Below are 21,991 nucleotides of genomic sequence, written 5' to 3'. Positions count from 1 at the left end.
ATCCCATTTTTAACCTTTTTGCTTTTCCCATCCCATTTTATTTAACCTATGTGATTCTCTTTCCCAAACCCATTTCTCCTTTGAAGCTGAATGCTTTTTTTCCCCCTTTTTTTTTTTTTTTTCTGATTTCCTGTGGATTTCAGAAAGATTTCCTGTGCATTCCAGGGATATTCCTGGTTTTTTTGTTGTTTTTTTTTTTTTGCTGATTTCCTGTGGATTTCAGCGATATTCCTGTGTTTGTTTTTTTTTTTTGCTGATTTCCTGTGGATTTCAGGGAGTTTTCCTGTGGTTTTTTTTGCTGAATTCCTGTGCATTCCTGGAATATTCCTGTTTTGTTTTTTTTTTTTGCTGATTCCCGTGCCTTGCAGGGGATTCCTGTGGGGTTTTTTGCTGATTCCTGTGCATCCCAATGACATTCCTGTTTTTTTTGCTGACTCCCGTGCCTTGCAGGGATATTCCTGGTTTTTTTTTGCTGATTTCCTGTGCATTCCAGGGGGATTCCTGTGGGGTTTTTTTGCTGATTCCTGTGCATCCCAGTGACATTCCTGGTTTTTTTTGCTGCCTCCTGTGCCTTGCAGGGGGATTCCTGGGGTTTTTTTTGCTGATTTCCTGTGGATTTCAGGGAGTTTTCCTGTGATTTTCTGTGCATCCCAGTGACATTCCTGGTTTTTTTGCTGACTCTTGTGCCTTGCAGGAGGATTCCTGTTTTCATTTTTTGCTGATTCCTGTGCATTCCAGGGATATTCCTGTTTTTTTTGCTGATTCCTGTGCCTTCCAGGAGGATTCCTGGTTTCATTTTTTGTTGATTTCCTGTGCATCCCAGTGACATTCCTGGTTTTTTGCTGCCTCCTGTGCCTTGCAGGGGGATTCCTGTGGGTTATTTTTGTTGATTTCCTGTGCATCCCAGTGACATTCCTGGTTTTTTTTTTGCTGACTCCTGTGCCTTGCAGTGACATTCCTTGTTTTTTTGCTGATTCCTGTGCATCCCAGTGACATTCCTGGTTTTTTTTGCTGACTCCCGTGCCTTGCAGGGGGATTCCTGTGGGGTTATTTTTGCTGATTCCCGTGCATCCCAATGACATTCCTGGTTTTTTGCTGCCTCCCGTGCATTCCAGAGGGATTCCTGTGCATCCCAGTGACATTCCTGGTTTTTTTTGCTGATTCCCATGCCTTGCAGGGGGATTCCTGTGGGGTTTTTTGCTGATTCCTGTGCATCCCAATGACATTCGGGGTTTTTTTGCTGACTCCTGTGCATTCCAGGGGGATTCCTGTGGGTTATTTTTGTTGATTCTCTGTGCATCCCAATGACATTCCTGTTTTTTTGCTGATTCCTGTGCATTCCAGGGGGATTCCTGTGCCTTGCAGTGACATTCCTGTTTTTTTTGCTGATTCCCGTGCCTTGCAGGGGATTCCTGTGGGTTTTTTTGCTGATTCCTGTGCATCCCAATGACATTCCTGGGTTATTTTTGTTGATTTTCTGTGCATCCCAATGACATTCCTGGTTTTTTTGCTGCCTCCTGTGCATTCCAGGAGGATTCCTGGTTTCATTTTTTGTTGATTTCCTGTGCATCCCAATGACATTCCCGTTTTTTTGCTGCCTCCCTGCATTCCAGGGGGATTCCTGTGGGTTATTTTTGTTGATTTTCTGTGCATCCCAATGACATTCCTGTTTTTTTTGCTGATTCCTGTGCCTTGCAGGGGGATTCCTGTGGGGTTTTTTTTTGCTGATTCCTGTGCATCCCAATGACATTCCTGGTTTTTTGCTGACTCCTGTGCATTCCAGGGGGATTCCTGGGATTTCCTGTGCATCCCAATGACATTCCTGTTTTGTTTTGCTGATTCCTGTGCATTCTAGGGGGATTCCTGTGGGTTATTTTTGCTGATTCCTGTGCATCCCAATGACATTCCTGGTTTTTTGCTGATTCCTGTGCATTCCAGGGGGATTCCTGGGTTTTTTTTTTCTGATTTCCTGTGGATTTCAGGGAGTTTTCCTGTGATTTTCTGTGCATCCCAGTGACATTCCTGGTTTTTTTGCTGATTCCCTGCATTCCAGGGGGATTCCTGTGGGGTTTTTTGCTGATTCCTGTGCATCCCAATGACATTCCTGGTTTTTTGCTGCCTCCCGTGCATTCCAGGGGGATTCCTGTGATTCTCTGTGCATCCCAGTGACATTCCTGGGTTATTTTTGCTGATTCCTGTGCCTTGCAGGGGGATTCCTGTGGGTTATTTTTGTTGATTTTCTGTGCATCCCAATGACATTCCTGGTTTTTTTTTTGCTGATTCCTGTGCATCCCAATGACATTCCTGTTTTTTGCTGATTCCCTGCATTCCAGGGGGATTCCTGTGGGTTATTTTTGTTGATTTTCTGTGCATCCCAATGACATTCCTGTTTTTTTGCTGATTCCCTGCATTCCAGGGGGATTCCTGTGCCTTGCAGTGACATTCCTGTTTTTTGCTGCCTCCCTGCATTCCAGGGGGATTCCTGTGGGTTATTTTTGTTGATTCTCTGTGCATCCCAGTGACATTCCTGTTTTTTTTGCTGACTCCTGTGCCTTGCAGGGGGATTCCTGGGGTTTTTTTTGCTGATTCCTGTGCATCCCAATGACATTCCTGGTTTTTTGCTGATTCCCTGCATTCCAGGGGGATTCCTGTGGGTTATTTTTGCTGACTCCTGTGCATCCCAATGACATTCCCGGTTTTTTGCTGCCTCCTGTGCCTTCCAGGAGGATTCCTGGTTTCATTTTTTGTTGATTTCCTGTGCATCCCAATGACATTCCCGTTTTTTTGCTGATTCCCTGCATTCCAGGGGGATTCCTGTGATTCTCTGTGCATCCCAGTGACATTCCTGTTTTTTTGCTGATTCCTGTGCATTCCAGGGGGATTCCTGTGGGTTATTTTTGCTGATTCCCGTGCATCCCAGTGACATTCCTGTTTTTTTGCTGCCTCCCTGCATTCCAGGGGGATTCCTGTGCATCCCAATGACATTCCTGGTTTTTTTTTTGCTGATTCCTGTGCATCCCAATGACATTCCTGTTTTTTGCTGCCTCCCTGCATTCCAGGGGGATTCCTGTGGGGGTTTTTTTGCTGATTCCTGTGCATCCCAGTGACATTCCTGTTCTTTTGCTGCCTCCCTGCATTCCAGGGGGATTCCTGTTCCTTCCGGCACTGCGAGGCCGCGCTGGGCAGCGAGACCGTGTGCACGCTGTGGCAGGAGGGGAGGTGCTTCAGGAACGTCTGCAGGTTCAGGCACATGGAAATCGATGTGAGTGCTCCCCAAAAACCCTCTCCTCACCCCCAAAAATCCCTGGCAGAACCTCCCAGGGCTGTAGGGGGATAAATGTCCTTTCCCAGCAGAGATTTTGGTTACCAGGAGGGACGTAGAAGAGGAAAAAATTTGATTTTTGAGGTGTTTCTCAGCAGGAAATGTGTGTGATAAATGATATTATTGCCTACATTTTTGCCAGAGCGCCCACATGGATCCCACTCTTTACATGTGGTGGGAAAAAAAATCCTGGGGGCTGGGATTTTCCCCAGATTTTTTATCCTAAGCTGGAATTTTCCCCAATTTTTTCATCCTAAGCTGGAATTTTCCCCAGTTTTTTTATCCTAAGCTGGAATTTCTTCCCAAATTTTTTATCCTAAGCTGGAATTTTCCCCAAATTTTTTATCCTAATCTGGAATTTTCCCCAATTTTTTTATCCTAAGCTGGAATTTTCCCCAATTTTTTTATCCTAAGCTGGAATTTTCCCCAATTTTTTTATCCTAAGCTGGAATTTTCCCCAAATTTTTCATCCTAAGCTGGAATTTTCCCCAAATTTTTTATCCTAAGCTGGAATTTTCCCCAATTTTTTTATCCTAAGCTGGAATTTTCCCCAATTTTTTTATCCTAAGCTGGAATTTTCCCCGAATTTTTTATCCTAAGCTGGAATTTTCCCCAATTTTTTCATCCTAAGCTGGAATTTTCCCCATTTTTTTTATCCTAAGCTGGAATTTCTTCCCCAAATGTTTTATCCTAAGCTCTTGGAATTCATGAGAACTGGAATTTTCCTCAGTTTTTTTATCCTAAGCTTGAATTCTCCCCAGATTTTTCTATCCTGAGCTCTTTGAATTCCTAAAAGCCAGAAAATCTCCCTAATTTTTTTATCCTAAGCAGGGATTTCTCCTTAAATTTTTTATCCCGAGCTCTTGGAATTCCTGAGAGCTGGAATTTCTCCTCAGATTTTTTATCCTGAGCTCTTGGAATTCCTGAGAGCTGGAATTTCTCCTCAGATTTTTTATCCTGAGCTCTTGGAGTTGTACAGAATAGGGAAAAAAGTAAAAAAAAAAAGATGGGAAGCAACTAAAGCTCTGAAAGATAAATTCAAGCAGATTTCACCAGCAATTGAAATCTGCAAATTGAATTTTTTTCTCTGTGAATAATCCCATTATTTTGGATTTTGTATTAATTTAACTCTGTGCCACTGGCCTGCCTTTTCCAGCTGAACAACAGGAAAAAAAAAATCCAGCTAAATCCCATTTTCCCAGTCTCTAAACCCTTTCCCTGTAACAAAATGAGTCAGTTTATCCAAGGGGGAACTCACTGAGTTTGGATTTATGTTTTTTTTTTCTCTTTTTTCCCCCAGAAAAAGAGGAGTGAGATTGCCTGTTACTGGGAGAACCAGCCTGGGGGCTGCCAGAAGCACAACTGCGCTTTCCACCACGCCAAGGGGCGCTACGTGGACGGGCTCTTCCTGCCCCCCAGCAAAAGTGAGTTTTGCATCTCATTTTTCCTCAGAATTCCCAAAAATCCATGCTGAATATTCCTTAAAATTACCTGGACGGGCTCCTCCTTCCCCCCAGCAAAAGTGAGTTTTCCATCTCATTTTATCCTCAAAATATTCAAAAATCCATGCTGAATATTCCTTAAAATTAGATGGACAGGCTCTTCCTTCCCCCCAGCAAAAGTGAGTTTTCCATTTAATTTTTCCTCAAAATTCCCAAAAATCCATGCTGAATATTCCTTTAAATTACCTGGATGTGGGTCTGAGCAAAAGTGAATTTTCCATCGCATTTTTCCTCAAAATATCCAGAAATCCATGCTGAATATTCCTTAAAATTACCTGGATGGGCTCCTCCTTCCCCTCAGCAAAAGTGAGTTTTCCATCTCATTTTATCCTCAAAATATCCAAGAGTTCATGCTGAATATTCTTTAAAATTAGATGGACAGGCTCTTCTTCCCCCCAGCAAAAGTGAGTTTTCCATTTAATTTTTCCTCAAAATTTCCAAAAATCCATGCTGAATATTCCTTAAAATTACCTGGATGGGCTCCTCCTTCCCCTCAGCAAAAGTGAATTTTCCACCTCTTTTTTTTTCAATAAAATATCCAAAAATCCATGCTGAATATTCCTTAAAATTACCTGGATGGACTCTTCCTGCCCCCCAGCAAAAGTGAATTTTCCATTTAATTTTTCCTTAAAATATCCAGAAATCCATGCTGAATATTCCTTAAAATTACCTGGATGGGCTCCTCCTATCCCTCAGCAAAAGTGAGTTTTCCATCTCATTTTCCCTCAAAATTCCCAAAAATCCATGCTGAATATTCCATTAAATTATGTGGAGGCTCCAGGAATTGTTTTATGGCTGAAGGGGAGTTTGCAGTCACAGGAAAGGAGCAAAATTCTAATTTTAATTTTTTTCCTTGCTCTGTGCTTGGTGATTTTTGCTTTTCAAGGTTCCTTTCCCCTTTAATCCCTTTATAGGTGGGGAATACTGAACTCAATCCAGGAGTGTTTTATTGTTAAATTTTCAACTTTAGGGTAAAAATTTGGGATATTTTCCTTTCCAGCCACTCTTCCTGAAAGGCAGATTTGCAATCAGGAGAAAGGAACAAAATTCTAATTTTACTTTTTTTTTCCTTGCTCTGTGATTTTTGCTTTTTGGTTTTTTTTTGGGTTTTTTTTGGCTAGGTGATTTTTTTTTTTTCTTGGTGATTTTTGCTTTTCAGGGTTCCTTTCCTTTTCTCTTCACTCCCTTTATGGACTGGGAATACAGAACTGAATCCAGGAGCGTTTTATTCTTAAATTTTCAACTTTTATTTTCCTTTCTGGCCACTCTTCCTGAAAGGCAGATTTGCAGAAAGGGGAAAGGACCAAAATTCTAATTTGAAAATGTTTTGCTTGGTGATTTTTGCTTTTCAGGGTTCCTTTCCTTTTCTCTTCACTCCCTTTATGGATTGGGAATACAGAACTGAATCCAGGAGTGTTTTATTCTTAAATTTTCAACTTTAGGGTAAAAATTTGGGATATTTTCCTTTCCAGCCACTCTTCCTGGAAGGCAGATTTGCAGAAAGGGGAAAGGAGCAAAATTCAAAATTTAAATTATTTTGCTTTTCAAGGTTCCTTTCCTTTTCTCTTCAGTCCCTTTATGGACTGGGAATACAGAACTGAATCCAGGAGTGTTTTATTCTTAAATTTTCAACTTTAGGGTAAAAATTTGGGATATTTTTCCTTTCCAGCCACTCTTCCTGAAAGGCAGATTTGCAATCAGGGGAAAAGGAGCAGAATTCTAATTTTAAAATGTTTTGCTTTTCAAGGTTCCTTTTCCTTTCCCCTTTAATCCCTTTATAGGTGGGGAATACTGAACTGAATCCAGGAGTGTTTTATTGTTTAATTTTCAACTTCAGGCTAAAAATTTGGGATATTTTCCTTTCCAGCCACTCTTCCTGAAAGGCAGATTTGCAGAAAGGGGAAAGGACCAAAATTCTAATTTGAAAATGTTTTGCTTGGTGATTTTTGCTTTTCAGGGTTCCTTTCCTTTTCTCTTCACTCCCTTTATGGATTGGGAATACAGAACTGAATCCAGGAGTGTTTTATTCTTAAATTTTCAACTTTAGGGTAAAAATTTGGGATATTTTCCTTTCCAGCCACTCTTCCTGAAAGGCAGATTTGCAGTCAGGAGAAAGGAACAAAATTCTAAATTTAAGTTATTTTGCTTTTCAAGGTTCCTTTCCTTTTCTCTTCAGTCCCTTTATGGACTGGGAATACAGAACTGAATCCAGGAGTGTTTTATTGTTGAATTTTCAACTTCAGGCTAAAAATCTGGGATATTTTTCTTTTCCAGCCACTCTCCCAAGCCCCCCTGAGGCTGCAGAGGACGAGGTGAAGATGGTGCAGCTGCAGCAGAACAAACTCTCTGTTCAGTCCAACCCCTCCCCACAGCTCAGGGGGGTGATGAAAGTGGAGAACTCTGAGAATGTGCCCAGCCCCACCCATCCCCCCGTGGTCATCAACGCTGCAGATGATGATGAAGATGATGATGGTGAGAAATCTTGAGTTTATTTTAAGTTTTTATGCTTTAAATCCAAATAGAAATGACAACATTTGGGATTTACGCACTGGTTTAAGCTGCAGAAATGAGTGATAAATATTTTTAGGGGTTGTAATGTTAAACCACCTAAAAATGAAACATTTTTTGCTAAATCCCTACTCCACAAATCATCTCATTTTGGGTTTGATTTTCCCTTCCAGACCAACTTTCTGAAGAAGGAGAAGAAACCAAACCCCCAGTCCAGCCCCCAGCCACAGAGACCCACAATGGGCTGAGGGTGATTTCCACCAGGAAATCCAACCCCAGTGCAAAGCAAGGTATTCCAGGGGCTGCAGGAGGAGGGCTGGGCAGAGAATTCCACAGCTGAAACCAAAATATCCCTAAAATCAAACGGAGCCCAGGGATGCAGGGTGGAGTCCTGGAGCTCATTCCCACCTAACCACGTTACCCCAAGCAGGGAAAAGCCTCCTGCCTTGGTTCTGGGGGACAAAATGGGGTTTAAAGTGGGGTTTAGTTGGGGTTTAGGGTGGGGTTTAGATGGAGTTTAGGGTGGGGTTTAAAGTGGAGTTTAGGGTGGGGTTTAGAGTGGGGTTGAGATGGAGTTTAGAGTGGGGTTTAAAGTGGAGTTTAGGGTGGGGTTTAGATGGAGCTTAGGGTGGGGTTTAAAGTGGAATTTAGAGTGGGGTTGAGATGGGGTTTAGAGTGGGGTTTGGATGGAGTTTAGAGTGGGGTTTAAAGTGGAGTTTAGAGGGGTTTAGATGGAGTTTAGGGTGGGGTTTAAAGTGGAGTTTAGAGTGGGGTTTGAATGGAGTTTAGGGTGGGGTTTGAATGGAGTTTAGGGTGGGGTTTAGCTGGAGTTTAGAGTGGGGTTGGGAGAGAGTTTAGAGTGGAGTTTAGGGAGTTTTAAGTGGAGTTGGGAGTGTGGAGTTGAGAGAAGGTTTAAGAGTGGAATTGAGAGAGGTTAAAGTGGAGTTGGGAGAGAGTTTAAAGTGGGGTTCAGGGAGGTTTAAGTGGAGTTCAGGGAGGTTTGTGTGGAGTTGGGAGAGGTTTAGGGTGGAGTTTAAATTGAGTTTAGGGTAGAGTTTAAATGGAGTTTAGGTGGAGTTGGGAGAGGTTTAAGTGGAGTTGGGAGAGCGTTTAAAGTGGAATTTAAATGTCTGAAAATGTCCCTTCAGGCATTGTGGAAATCCAGATCCAAGGAGTTCAGGAATCTTTAATCCCTCTCCGTGACTTTGTGCTCAAAAGTGTGGATTTTTCTTTGGAGGGTGAAAAAAGCTGCCAGTTTTCCAAAATCCCACCTGTTCTGGGTTTTTTTACCTCCTGGGGAGTGTTGGTGGGGTTTATTCCCAATATTTTGGGAAGGACTTACCTCAATTTCCTGACCTATTCTGTGCTTCCAGATGACAACTTAAATTTTGGAATAAAAACCTTGGAAGAGATCAAACTGAAGAAACTCAAGGAAAAAGCCAAAAAACAAGGTGGTGAGTTAATATCCCTAAAATCCCTCCTTATCCTTTTGCCTTCTGTTCATCCTTGGCTTTAATCCTGATTTTCCTTGGATAATTTACAAGGAAATTTGAAAGGAATTAATTTTTTTTTGCAATTGGGAGATCCTACAGATACAAACTAATGTGTTTTTATAGAGGGGCTACTCTGGCATGTGGCAGCTGTTTTTCCTGCTTGGAATTGCAAGGAAAAATGTGAAATATCCAGATTTTTCCCTGTTTTTCCATGCAGAAGGTCCTTCAGGAGTGGCTGTGGATCCTCTCCAAGCCCGGAGCATTCCCGTGCCAGAGAAGGAAAACGTCCGGACCGTGCTGAGAACTGTGACCCTCTCCTCCAAGGAAGGTAATCCCAAATCCCCAAAATTCCCATTCCACTAAATTCCCATTCCCTAAATCAAAGCAGTGATAATTAGCATAATTATCCTAATAATCCTGAGATAGATTATTAAGGTAATTATCCTAATAACCCTGAGATGCCTTTCCTGATTGGAATTTCAAAGGTTGTGGTTGTGTTGGAAAAGTTGGGAATTTTTGTAGGTTGGGATTAAAGTTCTGGAAGTTTTCTCATTAAAACCAATTCTCCTCCCAGTCCTTCTTTAGCTCCTGTGCTTTGGCAGCCAGAAAATGTTCTTTTTTTGTGGGATAAGGGGATTGGGAATGCTTTTGGTGCACTGAAAAGGTGATTCCTCATTTTAGGGGAAGACCCTGTGATCCAGCTGAATCTTCCTGACAGACTGGGAAAAAGGAAAACCCTCACGGGTGAGAGCTTTTTGTGAAATATTTACATCAAAACCAACAAATTCTGTTAGCAACTAAAAACCAAAAACATTCCAAACTCCTCTGGGAGGATTCAGCTCCGTGGGGGATTGTTCTAAACCCTTCTGCAGAGGAATATTCTGAAAGAATTTCTCACTTTGTCTCTTTTGGAAGGTGGGAAAACTTTCCTTCCCCTGAGGAGGAACGTTGCTGACAGGCTGGGGAGGAAGGCAGAGCTGCAGGAAAACACTGAAAAGGCCCCAAAAAGAGGCACAGGTACCAAAACCACCTGGATTTCCCACCTGGAACTTGTGCCCAGCTGTTCTGCTGGGATTTTCTGCTTGGGATTTTCTGGTTGGGATTTTCTGGTTGGGATTTTCTGGTTGGGATTTCTGTCCAGCTTTTCTCTTGGGATTTTCTCTTGGGATTTTCTGTCCAGCCTTTCTGTTTGGGATTTTCTGTCCATCTTTTCCCTTTGGATTTTCTGTCCATCTTTTCCCTTTGGATTTTCTGTCCAGCTTTTCTGGTTGGGATTTTCTGTCCAGCTTTTCCCTTTGGGATTTTCTGTCCAGCTTTTCCCTTTGGGATTTTCTGTCCAGCTTTTCCCTTTGGGCTTTTCTGTCCAGCTTTTCCCTTTGGGATTTTCTGTTCCTCCTTTCTTCTCCTGCTTTTTTTGCATGTTGAGGGTTCAAGGTCACTCTGAGTCCCACTGAGGTGCTCTCCTGTCTCATTTCCCACCCAAAATTGGGGGTTTTGCCACATTTTAAAACTTTTTCTCTTGTTTTTTTTAGTTCAAGTCCTGAAGTCCCTGAAGGAGAGGCTGGGGCTGCCCTCTGAGCAGAGCAGCACCGAGACAGGTAAAAATTAGATTTGAAATATTCCTTTTTTTTTTTTTTTTCCCTTTTTGCTTCCCAAGAACTGTCATGCAGCCTTAAATTGTTAATTTTAAAGGATAACTGGCTCTGATTTTCCAAATCCAAGTGGTTTAAAGGAGTGGGGGAGAAGTTTATTGTTCAGGGAATTGGGATTGTTCAGCCTGAAGAGGAGGAATTTTGGGGTGATCTCGTTGTGGCCTGAAGGGAACCTGCAGGAAAGGCGGAGAGGGAATATTCCCAAGGAATGGAGGGAGAGGATGAGGGGAGTGACTGCAGATTGATGGGGTTAGATGGGATTTTTGGGAAGGAATCCTTCCCTGGGAGGGAATTCCCAGAGGAGCTGGGGCTGCTCCTTTCCTGGGAGTGCCCAAGGCCAGGTTGGAGAGTGGATCAAGTGAATAAAATTGATAAAATGGGTAAAATGAACCCTGGGATAGTGGGATTGGATGATCCCTTCCAACCCATTCCAGGGTTCTCTGGGCTGCTTTGGATGGGATTTTGGGAATAAATCCTTCTCTGGGAGGGGCTGGGATGGAATTCCCAGAGGAGCTGGGGCTGCTCCATCCCTGGGAATGTCCCAGGCCAGGTTGGAGCAGCCTGGGACAGCTGAAAGTATCCTGGGATGATCCTTAAAGTCCTTCCAGCCCAAGAGAGCCCTCAATCCCAAATTCCCTCAGTGCTGGGAGGAATTCTGGAGACATTTCCCCCTCCTTGATCCCTCTTTCATTTCGGGGTTGGATTTTTCTGCCCTCAGACAAAGCTGCCAAGCCCATCGAGGAGATCCGGGTGAAAACGCTGGAGGAAATCCGCCTGGAAAGAGCCAACCAGAGGAGAGGGGAACCCCCAGCCAAAATCCCAGGAGAAGGAAGGAAAACTGAAGATCCCAATTTAGGAGCAAGACCCTCCCCTGCTGTCCGCACCAAATCCCTGACGGGAGCCCTGGTAGAAAAAAACCACAAAAGGTTGGGAGAGGAGAAGGAAAAACCCGAGGAATTCAGCAGCAGGGCCAAAAGTGAGGCTGATGCCAGGAAACAGAACATTCCTGCTCCAGCTGTGGCAGGCAGGGTGCAGCTGGCAGAGCCTGGAAGAGCCAAAGGAGCCGGAGAAGTTCGGATCAAAACCTTGGAGGAGATCAAGAGGGAGAAGGCGCTGAGGATGCAGCAGAGCGGGGAGAACCTTCCTGCTGCTGCCCCGGCCGAGGCTGCCCTGAGGGGCAGGAAACTGCTCAGGGTCACCAAGCTCGTGGGTGAGCTGGGATCCCCCTGGGAGCTGGGATCCCCCCGGGAGCTGGGCTTCTCCTGGGAGCTGGGCTTCTCCTGGGAGCTGGGATCCCCCTGGGAGCTGGGATCCCCTGGGAGCTGGGATCCCCCCGGGAGCTGGGATCCCCTGGGAGCTGGGATCCCCCCGGGAGCTGGGATCCCCCGGGAGCTGGGATCCCCCCGGGAGCTGGGATCCCCCTGGGAGCTGGGATCCCCCTGGGAGCTGGGATCCCCCTGGGAGCTGGGATCCCCCCGGGAGCTGGGCTTCTCCTGGGAGCTGGGATCCCCCCGGGAGCTGGGATCCCCCTGGGAGCTGGGATCGCCTGGGAGCTGGGATCGCCCAGGAGCTGGGATCCCCCAGGAGCTGGGATCCCCCTGGGAGCTGGGATCCCCTTGGGAGCTGGGATCGCCTGGGAGCTGGGATCGCCTGGGAGCTGGGATCCCTTTGGGAGCTGGGATCCCCTGGCAGTTGGGATCCCCCTGGGAGCTGGGATCCCCTGGGAGCTGGGCTTCTCCTGGGAGCTGGGATCCCCCTGGGAGCTGGGATCCCCTGGGAGCTGGGATCCCCCCGGGAGCTGGGATCCCCTGGGAGCTGGGATCCCCCCGGGAGCTGGGATCCCCTGGGAGCTGGGATCCCCTGGGAGCTGGGATCCTCCTGGGAATTGAGGTTCTCCTGGGAGTTCTGCTCCTCCTTGGGAATTGTGCTTCTTCCCTGGGAATTTGGCTTCCTTTGGGAATTGGGCTCCTCCCTGGGAATTGGGCTCCTTGGGAATTCTGCTCCTCCTTGGGAATTGGGCTTCTCCTGGGGATTGAGCTCCTTGGGAGTTCTGCTCCTCCTTGAGAATTGTGCTTTCCACTTGGGAATTGGGCTCCTCCCTGGGGATTTGGCTTCTTCTGGGAGTTCTCCTCCTTGGAGGTTCTGCTTCCCCCTTGGGAATTGTGCTTCTCCATGGGAATTGTTGATTCTCCCTGGGAATTGTGCTCCTTGGGAGTTCTACTCCTTGGAATTGTGCTTCTCCCTGGGAATTGGGCTTCCCCCTTGGGAGTTCTGCTTCCCTTTGGGATCAAATCCTGTTTGCTCAGGAACTGCTTGGATTTGTCCTTCTGGGTGCACTTGAAAAGTTTCAGGCTCCAGATTAAAAGGATTTTGTCATTTTCCATAAACTCCATGATCATTTCCCATATTTCCCACTGGCAAATCATTCCTTGAGGAGCTTTGTGCTGTAATTTCCCTTTTTTTTTCAACCTGGATTTGTGTGGTGGAATCTTCCCAGTGCTGGAATCCATCCCATTCCCCTTTGGAATATTGTTTGGGAAGGATTAATCCATTTCTGACTATTATAGTGATTATTATAATTGTTATTATCATTATTATTATCATTATTATCATTACTATCATTATTATTATATTAATTTTAATAATATTATTAGCAGTGGTGCAACATTATCATTAATATTTTATTAGTAGTAATAATAATTATTTATATTTATATAAATATTATATAGACATTATTATTAATATTAGTCTATAATATAATTAAATAGAGTTAGTTAATAACTAATATTATGTAAATATTATATTAGTATTGTGGTTAAATATTAATTATTAATTGTTATTACTACTAATGGACATAATAATAATAATAATAATAATAATAATAATAATAATAATAATAATAATCCACAGTGGGACTGAAGGAGAGAGAAAATCCTGCAGGAATTGTTTCCTGTTAATCAAAATAGGGAAATAAATAAACCCCCTCAAGAAACCCAAAACAAACCAATTTTTTGATGTTTTTCTTGGTTTAAAGCACCTGGAAGAGAAGAAAAAATGATCGTGGAGCTGAACAAACCTTCCCCCAAAAATGGCTCTGCACCTGCTGAGGTGAGTCTGGGCAAATTCCTGAGAAAAACTTCACATTTCTGATTGGCTCCTCCCCTTTCTGATTGGCTCCTCCCCTTTCTGATTGGCTCCTCCCCTTTCTGATTGGCTCCCCTCCCCTTTCTGATTGGCTCCTCCCCTTTCTGATTAGCTCCTCCCCTTTCTGAGCATTTTGGGCATGAAATTACAAATTTTCCCAACAGTTTCATCACTTTTTGTTTCCTGCTCTCTGTTTTTTTTTTTTTTCCCACCTTTCCTCATTTGGGAATTGTGCAGAAATCCTAAATGCTGTCAGTGAAATTCCCAGGAAACAAATCCTCCCTTGAATGAATTAATTCATTATTTTGAAGGAATTATTTAGTTACTTTATTTGGATTTTTGAATTGTTTTAATCCATACATCTTTTTAATCCATACATCTTTTTAATCCATACATCTTTTTAATCCATACATTTTTTTACCCATAGATTTTTTTTTATCCATAGATTTTTATCCATACATTTTTTTATCCATACATTTTTTTATCCATACATTTTTTTATCCATACATTTTTTACCCATAGATTTATCCATAAATTTTTATCCATACATTTTTTACCCATAGATTTTTTTTTTTACTCATAGATTTTTTTTTACCCATAGATTTTTTTTATCCATAGGTTTTTTATCCATAGGTTTTTTATCCATAGATGTTTATCCATACATCTTTTTTTATTCATAGATTTTTTTTATCTCTAGGTTTTTATCCATGGATCTCTATCCACAGATCTTTTTATCCATACATTCTTTATCCATGGGGTTTTTGTCTCTAGATTTTTATCCCTAGGTTTTATCCCTAGATCTTCACCCCAATAACCCTCTTGGTGTGTTTTTCCCCCTCTCAGAATTCAGGGAATTCTGGAGTTCAGGTGAAGAGCCTGGAGGAAATCATGTGGGAGAAACGGCAGCTGAAACAACGGCAGGAGGAGAAACTGCAGCAGGGATCTGGGACAATTCCAGCTGGGAGCCAGGAGAGGAACCAGGAGAAAAACCAGGAGAGGAACCAGAGAAACCAGGAGAAAAACCAGGAGAGGAGCCTGGAGAGGAACCAGGAGAGGAAGCAGGAGAGGAACCAGGAGAGGAAGCAGGAGAAGCCCCCGGGGTCAGGGAGCCCCGAGGCCGCTGTGGGGTCAGCCCAGCTGGGCAGGAGGAGAGGGGGCAGGTCCCAGGAGGATGGAGGGACAAACCCAGAGAAGGATCCAGGGAAAAAGGGAGCTCAGCTGCCCGAGAGGAGAGGCAGAGGTAGGGACTGGGCTTTGTGGGGATCTTCTGGGACTGGGATTTGTGGGGAATCTTCTGGGACTGGGCTTTGTGGGGATCTTCTGGGACTGGGCTTTGTGGGGATCTTCTGGGGTTGGGGTTTGTGGGGATCTTCTGGGACTGGAGTTTGTGAGGAATCTTCTGGGGTTGGGGTTTGTGGGGAATCTTCTGGGACTGGGCTTTGTGGGGATCTTCTGGGGTTGGGGTTTGTGGGGAATCTTCTGGGACTGGGGTTTGTGGGGATCTTCTGGGACTGGGCTTTGTGGGGGATCTTCTGGGACTGGGCTTTGTGGGGAATCTTCTAGGACTGGGGTTTGTGGGGAATCTTCTGGGACTGGGGTTTGTGGGGAATCTTCTGGGGTTGGGGTTTGTGGGGATCTTCTGGGACTGGGCTTTGTGGGGATCTTCTGGGACGGGGGTTTGTGGGGAATCTTCTGGGACTGGGCTTTGTGGGGATCTTCTGGGGTTGGGGTTTGTGGGGATCTTCTGGGACTGGGGTTTGTGGGAATGTTCTGGGGATGGGCTTTGTGGGGCTGGTCCATGTGGGGTTGGGGTTTAGGGAGCTCAGTTGCTCAAGATTTGATAGATAAAGGGGATTTGGGGGTTTGATTGATAAAGGGGATTTGATTGAGGAATTTGATAAGTAAAGGGATTTGTCCTTTTGATAAAGGGGTTTGATAGAGGAATTTGATAAATAAAGGGATTTGATAAAGGGATTTGATTGGTAAAGGGATTTATCCTTTTTACTGGTAAAGGGATTTATTGATAAAGGGATTTGATTGATGAAAGGATTTGATAAAGGGGTTTGATTGATAGAGGTTTAATTGATAAAGGGGTTTGATAGATAAAGGGGTTGATAAGGGAAGGGATTTGATGGATAAGGGAAGGGATTTGATGGATAAAGGAAGGGATTTGATTGATAAATGTTCCCCTCCTTTCCCTCCATCCCAGCCAAAGCCAAGGTGTGCCTGAAGCCTCTGGATGGCAAAGCCACTCCCAAGCAGCCCCTGAAGAGGAAGGGCCCCGAGGGCCACCCCCCTGCTGTGGTGGCAGTGAAGCCACTCAGTGCCACCAGCGGGGACACCCAGGAGCCCTCAGCCAAGGTAAGGTTCCAAAAAACCCCACATTCCCCAAAAAAAACTGGAAAACTGAAATTTTCTCCAGTTCTCCCATCCCTTTTCACCCCAGAACTGTCAGGGGCAGCACATTCCTGCTTTGGAGGCATCTCCAGAATTCCCTGCTGGGATTTGGGAAGGATTTTTGTACTTCCCAAGGCAAAAATTCCTTTAAAAAGCCCAAATTCCTCATTTCAGGAATGCTTTGCTTCAGGTGAAGCAGAGAAAGAAGCATCTCCTAAAAATGGGGATTTTTCCTCCTTTCAGGAATGATTTCATTTCAGAAATTTCATTTCATGAATCCCTAAAATTTGGGATTTTTCCTCACTTCAGGTGAAGCAGAAAAAGAAGAATCTCCTAAAATTTGGGGTTTTTTAGAACCTAAAACTTGTCCTGCTCTTCATTCTCAGGTTCTTGTTCCCACTCCTGAGGACAGCCTGGGCTCCAAGCCTCGGAGGGAGAATTCCCAGAGCAGGTAACCCCAAATTCCCAATCCCAAATTCCCTTGTGGGGTGGGCACCAGGGGGAAATCCCAGCTTTGAGGGAAATCAGTTCCAAAACCCTCCAGAGGAACTGTTAATTGCAATTAATGTCTGTGCAGCAGAACTGCTTTGGGGTTCCTACAAATGCTGCCCTTGGGCACTCCCCAAATCTGATCCAGGACCCCAAAACCGATCCAGGACTCCCCAGAATTGATCCTGGCCTTCCAAAAGTGATCCTGGACTTCCCAAAACTGATTTTGGACTCCCCAGACCGATCTAAGACTCCCCAAATTAATCCAGGACTCCCCAAAATTGATCCTGAACTGCCAAAATTGATCCTGGACTTTTCAAAACTTATCTAGGACTCCCAAAACCAATTCAGGACACCCCAAAAGTGATTTTTAGACCCCAAAACTGATCCTGAACTGCCAAAATTGATCCTGGACTCCCCAAAACTGATTTTGGACTCCTCAGACTGATCCTGGACTCCAAAACCAATCCTGGATCCCCTAAAAATGATCCTGAACTCCCAAAACTGATCCAGGACCCTGAAACGTATCCTGACCTGCCAGAATTGATCTTGGACTTCCCAAACCCGATCTAGGACTCCCCAAACTCAATTCAGGACTCCCCAAACCCAATCCCAGTCCCCCCAAACCCAATCCAGGACTCACCAAACCCAATCCCAGCCCCCCCAAACCCAATCCAGGACTCCCTAAACCCAATCCCAGCCCCCCCAAATTGATCCCAGCCCCCCCAAACCCAATCCAGGACTCCCTAAACCCAATCCCAGCCCCCCCAAATTGATCCTAGCCCCCCCAAACCCAATCCAGGACTCCCCAAACCCAATCCCAGCCCCCCCAAACCCAATCCCACCCCTCCAGGCTGATCCCAGCCCCTCCCCCTGTAAATCCAACGCCTCAAACTCCACCTCAGGCCCCTCTCCCTCGCTGACTTCTCCCTTGTCCCTGCTCTCCGCAGCCCCCAGCTGCAGCCTGGCAGCCAGGGGGATTCCCTGGCACAGTCAGAGGTGTCGGGATCCTCCTCCTCCTCCTCCTCCCTGGAGGCTCCGCTGAAGCTGCGGCGCCTGAGCTCGGCCGGCGCCGCCAAAGCCGCGCTCTCGGTGGAGGACGACTTCGAGAAGCTCATCTGGGAGATCTCTGGGGGAAAGCTGGAGGCAGAAATCGACCTGGATCCAGGCAAGGATGAGGATGATCTCCTGCTGGAACTCTCGGAGATGATTGACAGCTGAGAGGGGAGGTTTTTTATGAAAAAAAAAAAAAAAAGCAAAATCCGGGGAAACGACGCGTCGCCAAAAAAAACAAACCCTAAAAAAGCAAAATTTCCTCCCAACACCCCGCAGAAACGCTGTAAATGTTGTTGGATCCGTGGAGGAGATGCTCTCCCAGCTGGAAGCACAGTTGGGTTGTTAGGAATAGGCAGAGTCTGCTCTCAGTTGTCCCAAAATTCCAGGCTGAGTTTGTCCCGGCGGCTCCTCCCACACGGGACAGGACAGAGCACTTGGAATTCCCTGGGGGGACACAGATCCCACTGCAGAGCTCCCTCCTGGACAGAGAACCCCAAAAATCCCTGGAGTTACTATGTCAACTCTGGAATCCACGGATGGACTCGGAATTGGGGGGAATTCAGGGAAAAGAGGGGGTGGAAAAAGGCGAGGCAGGATTTTGGACCAAACCCCGCCAGGGTGAGCCTGGCTCCAAACGATCTGGGGGGATTTTTCCTGGGATCCTGGGCTGGGGGGAAGGCAAAATTCCTCCTGGGATTTGGGAAAAGGAGCATTGCTTCAAGTGCCTCTGGGTTCTGAGGATTTCTCCCTGCAATGAAGCTCCCACATCCAGCTGGGATCCTTTTGGGAGGGGGGGAAAAAAACCACCTGGAATGTTCCCCCCTTGGCTGCTTCCCTCTTTTCCAGCCTCCTTTGGAGATGGGATTGGGTGGAATCCCCGTGGGTTTGATCTTTTTTTTTCATTTTGTTTTTTGGGTTTTGTTTTTTCCTGTAAATATTTTATTCTTCCATTTTATATTTGTATGATTCTATTTAAGGGATTAAAGGTAGGCTGCTCACTGTGGTGTCCGTGCAGAGCTCTGTGCTTTATTGAAGGAATGGCATCAAAACAGCTTGGTGGGAATGCTGAAATTAATTAGAAATTAATGAGGCATGGGAGTGGGGGATCAACCAGAGGGGCTGGAAAATCCTGAGGAGCTGGGAAGGGTTTGGAGAGTCCTGAGGGAGCTGGGAAGGGTTTGGAGAGTCCTGAGGGAGCTGGGAAGGGCCTGGAGAGTCCTGAGGGAGCTGGGAAGGGGCTCAGCCTGGAGAAAAGGAGGCTCAGGGGGAATTTCTGGCTCTGCACAACTCCCTGCCAGGAGGGGACAGCCGGGGGGGATTTGGGATCTTATCCCAGGGAACAAGGACAGGAGCGGGACACGGGGCATTGGAGAGATTTCAGGGATTTTTTTTTGCTTTTTTTGTCAGCTTGTGGGACAAATGAACAGGAAAGCTCCGGCGCTGTAAGAGCACAAAAATCACTTTATTTTAAAGTTGGGCATTTTAAGGCACAGCTCTGCTGTAACTCTGAGCCAGGGGAACATTTTTCGTGATATTTTTTTTTTTTCGATGAATTGTGGTTATTAAAACCAAATAAAATAGCAAAAAAAAAAAAAAAAAAAATCCTAATACGAGCAAGGAAAAAAAAACCCCACAAGAGCAAAAAAAAACCCCCAAAAAATCCTAAAAATGACAGGAAAAAAAAGTAAGAAAAAACTCCTGACAGCCTCACACCGCCGCTATCTCAGTGCCCCGCGTTCCTCATTCCCTCACACCGCCGCTATCCCAGTGCCCCGCGTTCCTCATTCCCTCACACCGCCGCTATCCCGCAGTGCCCTGTTCCTGTTCCGTCACTGTCCCGCAGTGCCCGCGTTCCCCATCCCCTCACACCGCCGCTATCCCAGTGCCCCGCGCTGCCATTCCCCTCACACCGCCGCTGTCCCACAGAACCCAGCGCGGTGCCATTGCCCTCACGCCGCCGCTGTCCCGCAGTGCCCGCGTTCCCCATCCCCTCACACCGCCGCTGTCCCGCAGTGCCGCATTCCTGTTCCGCCACTATCCCGCAGTGCCCCGCGTTCCTCATTCCCTCACACCGCCGCTGTCCCGCAGTGCCCCGTTCCTGTTCCGTCACTGTCCTACAGTGCCCGCGTTCCTCATCCCCTCACACCGCCGCGATCTCACAGTGCCCGCGCTGCCATTCCCCTCACACACCGCCGCTGTCCCACAGAACCCAGCGCGGTGCCATTCCCCTCACACCGCCGCGATCTCACAGTGCCCGCGTTCCCCATCCCCTCACACCGCCGCTGTCCCGCAGTGCCCCATTCCTGTTCCGCCACTATCCCGCAGTGCCCCGCGCTGCCATTGCCCTCACGCCGCCGCTGTCCCGCAGTGCCCCGCGCTGCCATTGCCCTCACGCCGCCGCTGTCCCGCAGTGCCCCGCGCTGCCATTGCCCTCACGCCGCCGCTGTCCCGCAGTGCCCCGCGTTCCTCATTCCCTCACACCGCCGCTATCCCGCAGTGCCCCGCGTTCCTCATCCTGTTCCGCCACTCTCCCACAGTGCCCCACGCTGCCATTGCCCTCACACCCACAGTGCCCCGTTCCTGTTCCGTCACTGTTCCCACAGTGCCCCGTTCCTGTTCCGTCACTGTTCCCACAGTGCCCCGCGTTCCTCATCCAGTTCCGGCACAATCTCACACTGTCCCGCGTTCTTCATCCAGTTCCGGCGCTATCCCACAGTGCCCCACGTTGCCATTGCCCTCACGCCGCCGCCGTCCCGCAGTGCCCGCGTTCCTCATCCCCTCACACCGCCGCTGTCCCGCAGTGCCCGCGTTCCTCATCCCCCTCACACCGCCGCTGTCCCGCAGTGCCCGCGTTCCTCATCCCCTCACACCGCCGCCGTCCCGCAGTGCCCGCGGCCCCGCGCAGCCATGGCGTACCCGCGGGCAGGGCCAGAAGGTGCAGAAGGTGATGGTGCAGCCCATCGTATCCTGCCGCCAGCCCTCAGGGCGCCGGGGGAGCGCGGGGAGCGCGGGGCTGGCGGGCGGGAAGGGAAGGGAAGGGAAGGGAAGGGACAGGCGAAGGGAAGGGAAGGGAAGGGAAGGGAAGGGAAGGGAAGGGAAGGGAGCGGGGCTGGCGGGTTGCACCGCGGGGATCGCGGGTTCCCCTCAGGCGGTTCGTACCTCCGGGGCTCCCGGCTGCGCTGTGCCCTTAACGCTGGGCTCCAGAACCTGATCTTCCGCTACCTGCAGAACGTGAGTGCCGGCAGCGGGCTCTGGGGGAAGGGACCCCAAATGCCACCCCCAGTGCCAGCCCTGCCATGGCAGCGACAGCTCCCCCTGGCCCAGCCCCGCCTGGGACACTGACAGGGATCCGCGCCAGCCACGGATTTACAGGCTGGGAATGAGTCAGGAGTCCTGAAATTGGGATTTTTTTTAATGGAATCCTGGAATGGTTTGGGTTGGAAGATCTCAAGGATCATCCCATTCCCAGCCCTGCCCTGGGCACGATGATCCCAGGGTGCTCCAGAGCCCGTCCAGCCCTGGGGACTGCCCGGGATCCAGGGGCAGCCGCGGATCTCCTGGGAATTCCAGGGAAGGATTTATTCCCAAAATCCCATCCAAAGCAGCCCAGGGAGCCCGGAATGGGTTGGGTTGGAAGGGATCACCCAATCCCATGGGCAGGGACAGCTCTCACTATCCCAGGGTGCAATTTTACCCATTTTACCCATTTTATTCACTTTATCCATTTGATCCATTTTACTCATTTTAATCAGTTTACACATTTTACCCATTTTTATGAATTTTCCTCATTTTATTCACTTTATCCACTCTCCAACCCATCCTTGGACCCTCCCAGGCTGGAGCAGCCCCAGCCCCATTTTAACCCCAAGAACCCCCCAAAACCTCATTTTAAACCCCCCAAAACCCCATTTAACTCCAAGAACCCCCATTTTAACACCAAGAACCCCCATTTTAACCCCAAAAACCCCATTTTAAACCCCCCAAAAAAAACCCCAAACCCCCATTTTAAACCCCCCAAAAAACCCCAAACCCCCATTTTAACCCCATTTTTCCCACCCGAACCCCTCAGAACCCCCAACCCCTCCCTGCTCCTCGTGCACCCCAAAACCCCCGGGGGAATCCCAGCTTGCTGTGGGGTGGGGACGGACCCCGAACCCCCAAAATGTCCCTTTTGGGGCCGTGTCCTTGCAGAGATCCCGGATCCAGGTGTGGCTCTACGAGCAGGTGAACATGAGGATCGAGGGCTGCATCATCGTGAGTGCCCCCCTCGGCTTTGGGGTCACCCCAAAATCCGCCTCCTCCCGGCCCTAAAGCCGCCCCTGCTTCGGGCGGCTCCTGCCAGATGCGGCCGTTTGGGGTTTTGGGGTTTTTATTTGGGATTTTTTGATATTTTTGGGAGGTTTGTTTTTTGTTTTTTTTTTTTTTTTT

The 21,991-nt window shown here is 47.3% G+C and overlaps 2 protein-coding genes across 6 annotated transcripts in view; both read left to right on the top strand.

Annotated features, from left to right (window-relative positions):
- The window catches only part of LOC128818631 (zinc finger CCCH domain-containing protein 11A-like), a 25,348-nt gene extending 6,771 nt beyond the window's left edge, over positions 1-18,577 (top strand). For 4 of the 5 annotated variants that reach the window (XM_053998165.1, XM_053998164.1, XM_053998163.1 and 1 more), the window contains 15 exons: positions 3,143-3,262; positions 4,623-4,746; positions 7,099-7,296; positions 7,506-7,622; positions 8,706-8,786; positions 9,043-9,153; positions 9,507-9,569; positions 9,741-9,842; positions 10,358-10,423; positions 11,196-11,687; positions 13,512-13,585; positions 14,465-14,861; positions 15,831-15,982; positions 16,405-16,469; positions 17,458-18,577. In XM_053998165.1, coding sequence (XP_053854140.1) covers positions 3,143-3,262; positions 4,623-4,746; positions 7,099-7,296; positions 7,506-7,622; positions 8,706-8,786; positions 9,043-9,153; positions 9,507-9,569; positions 9,741-9,842; positions 10,358-10,423; positions 11,196-11,687; positions 13,512-13,585; positions 14,465-14,861; positions 15,831-15,982; positions 16,405-16,469; positions 17,458-17,728 — 2,433 coding nt within the window. In that variant the 3' untranslated portion in view covers positions 17,729-18,577. The remainder of the gene's footprint in view (positions 1-3,142; positions 3,263-4,622; positions 4,747-7,098; positions 7,297-7,505; positions 7,623-8,705; positions 8,787-9,042; positions 9,154-9,506; positions 9,570-9,740; positions 9,843-10,357; positions 10,424-11,195; positions 11,688-13,511; positions 13,586-14,464; positions 14,862-15,830; positions 15,983-16,404; positions 16,470-17,457) is intronic. The other variant, XM_053998166.1, reaches the window with a different exon arrangement.
- On the top strand, positions 18,100-21,991 carry LOC128818503 (uncharacterized). The gene is made up of 5 exons (XM_053997898.1): positions 18,100-18,181; positions 19,609-19,780; positions 19,889-20,525; positions 20,768-20,794; positions 21,755-21,991. Exons 1-5 carry the CDS (start codon positions 18,100-18,102, stop codon positions 21,872-21,874), a joined length of 1,038 nt encoding a protein of 345 aa, XP_053853873.1. The 3' UTR covers positions 21,875-21,991.

The sequence above is a fragment of the Vidua macroura genome, chromosome 24 (genome assembly GCF_024509145.1).
Source record: "Vidua macroura isolate BioBank_ID:100142 chromosome 24, ASM2450914v1, whole genome shotgun sequence".
Lineage (NCBI taxonomy): Eukaryota > Metazoa > Chordata > Aves > Passeriformes > Viduidae > Vidua > Vidua macroura.
The sequence above is the reverse complement of the archived record's forward strand: the minus strand, read 5'-3'. Positions and strand labels throughout refer to the sequence as shown.